Below are 9,790 nucleotides of genomic sequence, written 5' to 3'. Positions count from 1 at the left end.
GGAGGCTCAGCCCAATGGGGAGCGGTACCAGGGCGTTCCGAGGCGTCCCGGGGGTTGGTCTACCGCCGTTGGGTGCTGTAGGGAGAGCCGGCGCCGCTGGCCGCTGGGGTGGGAACCGGCTGGAGAGCAACGGGCGGGTGAAAAGGAAGGGCCAGGAAAGGTAAGAGGAGGAGGAGGAAAGCCTCGGATCTGGCGAGAACGGCGTCTTTTTTTTTCTTCTGCCGGCTGGAGAATAAATGCACTGAGAGGGCGAGGCGGCCGGTCTACCGCCGTTGAGTCCTTCCTTGAGGGCCGGGCTGGGAAGGGGGGGGTTGATCTCCCTGCAGGAGGGCTGATCGGGGCTCCTTGGGGAAGGGCTTTGGGGGTGGGAGAAGGGGCCACTCTTTAGAGGTCCCCATAAGGACGCTTTGGGGGGGGGGGGGAAGGCATCCAGAGGGAGGGTCTACCAAGGGAGACCCATTCAGACAGGGAAGACCCTCTCCGGACACACACAAAAAGACAGCTAGTCCGAGACATCGAAGCCCCCGTTTTCAAGGATCAGCGAGATCCAGAAATCCATTATCTACCCCCCCAGTACTTGGGGGGGGTATCTCCAAGCCGGTGTATTGCCCCAGCCTGGAGCACAAAGGAACCGGCGGGTCCGACTTCCCACCCCACTTCTCTCAAGCCCCAAGAGGAGGGAAGGCTGTGCGTGGCAGGGTCCGTGGGGGGCAAGTGAGGTAGGGGAGCAGGTCCAGATATTGGGGGGGGGAGGCATTGCAGTGTCTAGATCTCCTGGGGAAGAGAGTGAGGTCCACGTAGCAAGGCATGCCTCCCTCTGTGTCTTTCTCCATCCTCAACGCAAGCAGTGCTTCCTTTTCTGATGTCAATTAAACGAGAAACACACATAGTGACGTAGTCCGAGCCGTGTAGTTAAAAGTATTTAATTAAAACACACACAGACGCTTTGCCTTTACACGGAAGCTCAGAACTTTCGGTGACGTTTGAGGGAGGCTTTTTAAAGGCACCGCTAAGAAGTCGCTAAACGGTGAGCTTTCGCGTTCTCGCCGACTCAGACGAGATGGTGCAAAATTTGGGGATGCAGGAAAGGACAAGAAAACCCAAAATGTCTGGCTTTGTGGCAGGCGGCCCCGGCTTTCCGGAGGGGAATTTCCAGCATCAGGGCAGGGCAAAGCTGTGACTATTTATATTAAGACCCAGTGAGGGTTTGTCTGGACTTTTCTCCTTTATGTAGACAAAAATAAAGCGGGTGAAGCTCAGGGATTTGACATTTGCAACGCTCAGAGGAGAAGCCGACGAGAACGTGGAGGTCATGATCTCGGGAAAGCCGGATCTCATCCTCCTTAGCTGGGCGAGGAGTAGAAAAATTCCCATCGCTGGTTTTCTAAGCATCCTGGTTAGAATCAGGAGTCATTGCAATCTCGTATGCTGCCTCTAAGAGATTTGGGTGCAAGAGACCTTTCAGTCTCGCAGTCATCAAGAATTCCTTCCCTGTCTCTCATTTCAAAGAAAAATAAAAGAGAGTTGATAGACTTTTTTCCTCCTCTCATTTAGTCTGATAGCAGTTAGTCTTGTAGTTCGCAGGAATCTGCTGGAAACGATCCTCTGTTGGGGCCTGTTGTTGTAAGCAGTCATTCTTGTACAGGATGCTGTTTTTTTCCCCTATCTGTTCAACCGTAAGTAAATGAAAGCTCTTTTTCTTCCTCTTGTTATTGTTATTGAGACTAAGTGCCAATAAATGCACCGACAAGCAGTGGTCTACTCCGGGAAGACTTGAAGACTCTGCAAGTCCCTGCACTTCTGTGCAGCTACAGGGTTTTAATCGCACTTGAAAAATTTGGAAAACGTCCATATCACTGATTTCCTAGATGCTATGGGGAAGAAACGCTAGAGAGAGTAGAACAGTAGAGCTATGGTTGGGGGGACCCAGTCTTTCACGTCGGAGAAATCCTGTGCTCAGCAGCTGAACACCAGTTTCAAAACGACATAAACTAATTTTGATACAGTACTTTCAGAATTGAGAGTCGCTCTTGTTAGGCTACTCACATAGAAAAGCTCGTCAATATAGTATTTTCCTTTTCCAACCGTGGGCTGTCCATGATGTCTCCTTTCTCCTAACGAGGTCTAGTTACTTTAGGGAAATTAACCCGTCTTCCTAACTAGAGCTGACCAGGCTGGGACTTTACAACCCTTTCCCGCTCTCTTAACTGGAAGTCAAGTACAGTATTTTGGCTCCCTGGAGTGTCTTAATAAACTAATGTTAAACCAGAACAAAAAAAATTTTTGGAAGACGTGAGACTGATGAATCAAGACCTAAGGATGCATAATTAAAAGCACGTGGACAGGTTTCTCTTTCACCAACATAAACGTGAAAACTACAAAATAGAGAAACATAATCTGGAGGTTGATTTGCTCTCTTTCTGTCGGTCTCTCTTCTTTTATTAAAAAGAGGATGCATCCCAATTCAATGAACGGAGTTCCTATGATTTTGCAGGGTTTAGCCCAGAATTTCATTCTGGGTCTGATTCCCGCAAAGCTAGTTAACGAAAGGGAGAGCTCCTTACCGAGCCCCCGGCATTGTCGTGTCTTTCCTCCCCTGCAGAGGAACCGAAACCCAGGCGCAGCGAATTTGGCATAGAAAAGTTTGGAGACGCCGGGCACTTGCTCCCTGGGGCTGCCAGTGGCCCGTCCCCCCTCAGAGGGAAGTCGAATCCTGCACTGGCTCGTTGTGGCCAAGCTCCACGGTGGGCCCCTTGGCGCCTCTTGGGAGGGACCTCACCGCTGGCGGCGAGCGGCACGGGTAACACTCTGCCTCGGCCGACTCCTTCCCCAATCCCCCGGGGAGGTCCTGGTGGTAGCGGATCCGGCGGTGGCCCGGGGGGCGGCCTGATCCACCACCTTCTTTGGAGCCGGCCAAGCGGTAGCTGCTTCCGGGCTTCCCGGCGGTCTTGCGGGCTTCCTTCTCCCGACTCTTCTCCTGTCCCGACCCTTTGTAGAGGAAGCTATCCAGCATCTTCTGGGCCGACTCGTAATCCAGGTGAGATCCTGACGTCTTCTCCACCAGCCCAGGGCTCCAGGACACCTCGTCGGAGCTCTCCGAGCTGCTCAGCTCCGGCACCAGCTCCAGCTGCGCACGTAAAGGCAGTCCAGAGGGGGAAGAAGGGCGCGCGTCCCCAAAGCCAGCCGGCTCCTCCGGGGCTGGCCCAGAAGGGAAGCGGCTCGGCCCCGTGGGGGTCACGAGCGTCTCCTGCCTCAAGTACAAGAAGTGGGGCGCCGGCAGGAGGCAGAACGCGGCCGCCTCTTCCCCGCTGCATTCGCTCTCGGTGGAATTTACTCGCTCGTGGGAGAAAGTGGTCGACTTCTCTTTCCAAGGCGTGAAAGCCGTGGCCCGGGCGTGGCCCTTCCCGTGCTTTTTGGGCGCTTCGGCCGGCGGCCCCCTGAAAGCGTCGTACGCCAGCTGGGGGGTCCGCTCCCCGTTGGGCCCGGCCGTGTCGGACTCGGAGCTTCCCCCCAGCTTGCCGGTCTCGGTGGCCGAGTCGGACTGGCTGGGAGTGGTTCGGGCCTCGGAGGCCCCATCCATGAACGCCGGAGGGGGGGCCACGTCCAGGATGTGCAGGGAGCAAAGGCTGTCCGGAGACTCGGCCTTCTCCGCACACGGGCGCTTGGCCATCGGTTTGGAAAGCGAGCCCGAGATCTGCAATGGGGTCGGGAAAGCGGGGGAGAAAGACACCACGAAAGACGATTCCTGCAATGCCCCTTCTTGACCCAGAATACTCAGAAGGTGGTGACTGTCCCCCTTCTGCTAAAGGATTGTGGGACTTCCTTCCTTCCTTCCTTCCTTCCTTCCTTCCTTCCTTCCTTCCTTCCTTCCTTCCTTCCTCCCTCCCTCCCTCCCTCCCTCCCTCCCTTCCTTCCTTCCTTCCTTCCTTCCTTCCTTCCTTCCTTCCTTCCTTCCTTCCTTCCTTCCTTCCTTCCTTCCTTCCTTCCTTCCAACCAGCTTGGTGCCAGCACTATTGTGCTAGGGCGTCTAAACAAGGTGGGGAAAGGACTTAGAAAAAGAGAAAAAAAGAAACAAGGAGAGGAAATCAGATCAGCATTCTTTACAGCTTCTCAGGAGCTTCCCGCAGGGATACAAGAGAGGCAGGTTAACAAGCTGCAAACAAGGCTATCCAACCAATTTCCTCCTCTCTCTGTGTGGCCAGTTAATTCGAATTCATAGCTGCCTTGAAGTCTCAATTAATTTCAAACAAACTTGAATTGGAGATCCAGGGGCAAAATACAAGTTATTTCACTACGAGGCAAGCAGAGAGTTTTTAAAAAAATGAGCAGAGTCAGAAGAGTTGAGTGAATTTGTTTTAGGGCAGACCTAGAATGTTGCCAGCAGGGGAAGATGTGAAGCTTTCCCTGCTGGGGAGAGTCAGGTGCAAAAGAAAGTAAGGCTTTTGCACCTTTAGCAGCAAGCTACCCTGCTAAAACTAAAGGTGCAAGAGCCCTTTTTTCTCTTGATTCTTTCCCCTTCCATATCCTGCTTATCACAGTGATGCACTTAGGCTTGACCCCTATTCCATCTTGGTTCCTTCCCCCAACTGCTGGTCTAGAGGGTCTCTCTTCCATCGCCTCCAGCCGCCACCCCCCCCCCCCTTCGGCTGCAAGGACTCACGTTAATTTTCTCCAAGGTGGAAATGGTGTCTTGTGCGCTGAGAAGTCGCTCCAGTAGCTCATTGATCCGCTGGTTCAAATTCAGCCTCTCGTCGGCCATGCTCTGAGCCTGTAGGAAAATGCGTCGGGGGGGGGGCAAACAGCAGGCGTGGGTGGGAGAGAAACAGCACAAAGTCACGTTGTCTATAATACAAGTTTGCTTCCCTTTTTCCACTTCAGCCCAGCCGTAATCTCCATCGTCCCAAAGCAAGAAGCCTAGCCAGAAATTACTGTACCGGGTTTCAGCTTTAAATACTGTTTTTTTTTTAACCTATGTAAGACGCTTTGGGCCCTTTTTGAAAGAGAAAGGCAAAGTGAAATATTTTAAATATATAAGAAGTAAATAAACACCACCATGGGTGGACCCGGGATCTTCAGACAGCAGTATTCAATACTGTGGCTTCTTCCTAATATATCGGACTGTAAAAGTACAGGAGGTTGCTTAACATTTGCTTTTCTGGAAGGAAAGAAGGCAGCTTTCAAAATCGGTGTACAATTTTTTTCACGCTTATCAATATCTAAGGGAATGTATTCGCGAAGGCTTTCACGGCCGGGATCTAATGGTTGTGGGTTTTGCAGGCTCTTTGGCCATGTTCTGAAGGTTGTTCTTCCTAACGTTTCGCCAGTCTCTGTGGCCAACTCCCGTTCTTAGATTTCATGGTCATACGCAAAACTGACCTCCTATTGCGACACTAGGTTTACAGAAAACCCACCCACACAGACCGGTACCTACACAAAAACTCCAACCATGACCCACAGCAAAAAAGAGGCATAATCAAAACACTGGTAGAGCGTGCAAATAGGATGTGAAGCTCAATTTCTCAGCACCGAACTCAACCATCTGAATTGGGCCCTACAGGCAAATGGCTACTCCAAAAATGAAATCACAAGAGCCATCAAACCAAGGAAACAACACCAAACTGAAGAAGAAAAACAGCCACCCACAAATAAAGTATTTCTGCCATACATCAAAGGGGTCACAGACCGCATGGGGAAACTTTTGAAAAAACAAAACCTATAGTGTTCAAGCCCACCACAAAAATACAACAAATGTTACGGTCAGCAAAGGACAGAAGGGGCCCCCTTCACCACTGCAGGAGTATACCGGATACCTTGCAGTTGTGGCCAGGTATATATTGGAGCCACAGAACGCAGCATCCACACCAGAATCAAAGAACATGAGAGACATTGCAGACGAAAACAACCGGAAAAATCAGTAGTAGCTGAACATGCCCTAAAACAAGCTGGACATGAAATTCTATTTGAAAATACTGAAGTACTGGACAACTCCAGCAATCACTACGTTAGACTGCACAGGGAAGCCATTGAAACCCACAAGCACCAGCAGAGCTTCCACAAAAAAGAAGTTTAAAACTCAACAAAGTTTGGCTCCCACCACTGAAAAATACAGCTTGCAAAAGGTGAACAAACTCTACCCAGCCACAAGGACAGGTGATCACTGTACGCAAAAGACCAGCTAACGATACCCAACAATCACAGTGACAGATAATCTCTCCCTCTTATCACAACAATATACCCATTTAAAAAAAAAAGACACTGATCACCATTAACACTCATCTCCCGACAAGGACAAAAGCTGACCTCACAGCTATAAATACTCAACTCTCCAAACAAACTGCACCAGAGCACAGAGTTCTGATTCCTGTCCTCTGAAGAGGCCGGCCACAGAGACTGACGAAACGTTAGCAAGAACAACCTTCATAACCCAAAAACCCACAACAACCATCTAAGGGAATACTGGAATTGATTGATAGAGATACTGATTGATGGGTGTCCAAACTGAGGTTTAATTGCCAATCAATTGCGTATATGTTAATCACAAAATATTAAATTATTATTATTATTAAATGCCAGGCAATAATAATAATAATAATAATAATAATAATAATAATAATAATAATAATAATAATAATAATAATAATAATAATAATAATAATAATAATAATTTGTAGCTAACTTTTATTATTATAATAATAATTATTAATCTTTTTACATTCTACTTTATAGAATAGGCATACTGCAAAACTTATGGAATAGCTGGCACCATATTTAGAAAACGATGAAAGCAAAATGTCTGTCCGTCTCTCTGTGTGTGGATACAACCCCCCCCCCCGAAAAATTACGAAGCACTCTCACAATAATCTGAAGTTTCTCTTCCAGCAACTTGTTGGTGCTCCGTGTATTCATATACTCGTCCTGCAGCCTAGAACAAAAGATGGGGAGAAGATGATGAAAACCACCTTTCTGAAATGGAAATCCAGGTCAGCAAACCTGGGTCCAGAAATTCAGGGAGGGAGAGCCTGGGGACCTTGAACCTGCTCTCCTCGGGAGGAACCTGCACGGCTCTCAGAGAGATCTGAACCCTGTTCCTTAATGCCCACTTGTCTGGTAATTAAAAGCATTTCTAACACCATTTATAGGTTTACACTTACTGGCTTTAATTATACCCCGTCTTTCCTCCAATAATGTGGCTCCCCTCCTCCTCCTCTCCCTGCTTTATACGCTCTCTGCAACCCTGCGAGGTAGTCCAGGCTGGGAGACTATAATGGTCTGGGGCCATCACCCAGACCTTTTCTTGTTCGACGATTTATAAGTTAAATAGGGTGATAAACCTGATTTTCCTCAAAGGAATCAAAGGTGTCAATCATGGCTCCGCTCCTCACTTCACGTTTATGCAAAGTAAGCCACACTAAGAGAGAAGGGGGGGCTAATTAACGCAGGGCCAGCTGCTGCAAATAGTGACTCCATGAGGACTAGAAGCTCACTTCTCAAGCAGGAGAGCTTTTGGAATTCAGCTCCCTCCTGCATCTTGAATGCCCTTGGAGGGGAAAAATCCACTTCTAGTTCTGAAGCAAGACTTTCTGCTCCAAATTCACTCTGCCCACCTCCGAGGGGGCACCAGGAGGGAGTTTTCAGGGACGGAGCAAAGAGATGTAGTGGCTTGTTGGGATAACCCGCACATCGCCACTACAATGTAATGCTTCCCCTGTGCATGAAAATAAATTACATGCATGCATGCATGCACACGTACATACAGTTGTCACTCGGAAGTGTAAAATAGCACATCCATTCACAAAGGAAGGAAGGAAGGAAGATGGCATTAAGGAGTGCAAATATAGCACCCTTATTCACAAAAAAAGTAAAATTCATTCAATTGGCATTCGGGGCTGCCAAATATTCCCCTTTTGCCTCCCTCCACTTTCCGCAGACAATCATGGCCCATCTCACCTGGTGAACTTCTCTTTTAGATTTTCTAATTCCTCCCAGGTTTTCTGCAGATCTGGCTGAGTGGATCTGGATTTCAGCCCTTTTTCTTCCTTCTGAGCTGTTATTTCTGCCTGTTCCTGGGGGGACCTATAAAGAGCAGGAACCAAAGTGTTTAGGGAGCAGTTGTGGAGGGGAAGCCCCTTCCCAGGAGCACCTGCCAAGGCTTAAAGGGCAGGAGTCTAAGCAGCCATTTTGAAATCTGTTGCTGGAGGACCTGCAGGGAGTGTAACATTTCATGTAGGGGGGAGAGGATTCTGGGAGTTGTAGTCTAACAGGGAAACTTTCTCCAGCTCTCAACAGAAAAAATATACACCTTTTAAAACTACATCTCCCAGCATCTACCCTCTCAGACGGCCTTGCCATTGAGAAAATTAATTTATGTGTTCAAAATTGATATTTTTTTACAAATTAGACTGCTAGGCTCTAAAACTGATAAAGACAAATTCACCGAAACATTGAGACAATTTGGGGCTAGTTATGAAACTGTAGTTGGAGGAATTTTTCTTACACCTTCAAAATAGTTTTTAATTACTTGTTTTAAGGAACTAGTTATTTATTATTATTTATTTAATTTATATGCCGCCCACACTACCCAAAGGTCTTTGGGCGGCTTACAACATTTAAAAGACTGTACAATAAAAATTCAGAACAATTAAAATACATTTAAAATTTAACTAGTTACTTTTGCATAACTCCTTTTTTGCAATAACTAAGGCATAACGTGCCAAAACATAAGTTCCTTTAGGTACTCCCCTGAGGGGTTTGCCGACCTACAGCCTCTGCCACCTGAGGCCTGTTATCCTTAGCATCACATCTAGATACACATACTGTAATTTATTTAATTTATGTATTTAAAATATTTTTATCCAGGCTTTCTCCTTAAAAAGAACCCATAAGAGAATGAAAAGCTAATGTCAGGTATTTGTTTATTTAAATTATATTTATTCATTATTTGGCTATTCAGCATGGTGTAGTAGTGGATAGAATAACAGACTAGGACTGAGGAGGCCTGAGTTCGAATCCCTTTTGAGCCATGGAAACTGAGGGGTTGTGGAACTGGTAAAACCACTCTTTAAATATCTCAGTTTGCCAGGGAAGCCCCTGTTCGGGTCGCTATAAGTCAATTCTGCCTTGGCAAAACATAACATTCATTCATTCATTCATTCATTTATTCATTCATTTAATAAGCAAGAAAGTAAGTAAACAAATAATATCAAATATAAAATCCCTCCCTCCGAGAAGTCCAATTTAGAAAACATATATTGCTACGAAATGTTTGATACTTACAAAGCTTGGTCTGAGTTGTCATTTCCTGGCAGCTCCTGAACAGAAAAATAATCCCAGTGATCAAACGTGTTTAAAAAGACATGTCGCAAAGCCTCAAGTCTAGAGGCTTCAAACGATATAACAGATAGAGCTTAAATATCTATGTGCATGCCAATAAAATCAATTATATGCAAGCATTCAGCCTACTGAATCCCAACCTTGTTATTATGTAAATATTTATGAACCTGTATGTCCACACGAAACTCCTCAAAATAAGCAAAAAAAAGGGAATTAACCAACGGCTACCACCTAAGGGGAACACAGCCTGAAAGTTTATTTTATCCCTGGTTTTAGAAATGCAGATTAAACATCTCAAGAGAAGGAGTCACACAAACCAGGGTTGGACTTGATGGCCTTTCTAAGCCCCGTCCAACTTCATGATTCTGTGATTCTATACAATAGAGGAGAAAAATGTAAGAAAATATAAGATTCATTCATTCATTTATGTGAAAAAATGACCACATCAGCTGCCTCTGTG

At 47.0% G+C, this 9,790-nt stretch overlaps 1 protein-coding gene across 1 annotated transcript; it reads right to left on the bottom strand.

The window, feature by feature from the left end:
• Window positions 1-907: 907 nt before the first annotated feature.
• On the bottom strand, window positions 908-8,169 carry LOC110069851 (uncharacterized). Its single transcript, XM_072984350.2, has 4 exons — window positions 7,948-8,169; window positions 6,856-6,922; window positions 4,661-4,768; window positions 908-3,694 (listed from the first exon to the last, which is right to left on the bottom strand). Exons 2-4 carry the CDS (start codon window positions 6,904-6,906, stop codon window positions 2,696-2,698), a joined length of 1,158 nt encoding a protein of 385 aa, XP_072840451.2. The 5' UTR covers window positions 6,907-6,922; window positions 7,948-8,169; the 3' UTR covers window positions 908-2,695.
• Between the last annotated feature and the right edge of the window lie 1,621 nt (window positions 8,170-9,790).

This window comes from Pogona vitticeps, chromosome 15, assembly GCF_051106095.1.
Source record: "Pogona vitticeps strain Pit_001003342236 chromosome 15, PviZW2.1, whole genome shotgun sequence".
NCBI lineage: Eukaryota > Metazoa > Chordata > Lepidosauria > Squamata > Agamidae > Pogona > Pogona vitticeps.
The sequence above is the reverse complement of the archived record's forward strand: the minus strand, read 5'-3'. Positions and strand labels throughout refer to the sequence as shown.

Coding starts and splice junctions, on each gene's coding strand:
- LOC110069851 (XM_072984350.2), bottom strand. CDS start 6,906: ATGAATACACGGAGCACCAACAAGTTGCTGGAAGAGAAACTTCAGATT. Junction 4,769..6,855: donor AAGAGAAACTTCAGATTATT/GTGAGAGTGCTT, acceptor ATTTTCCTACAG/GCTCAGAGCATGGCCGACGA. Junction 3,695..4,660: donor CCACCTTGGAGAAAATTAAC/GTGAGTCCTTGC, acceptor ACCCCATTGCAG/ATCTCGGGCTCGCTTTCCAA.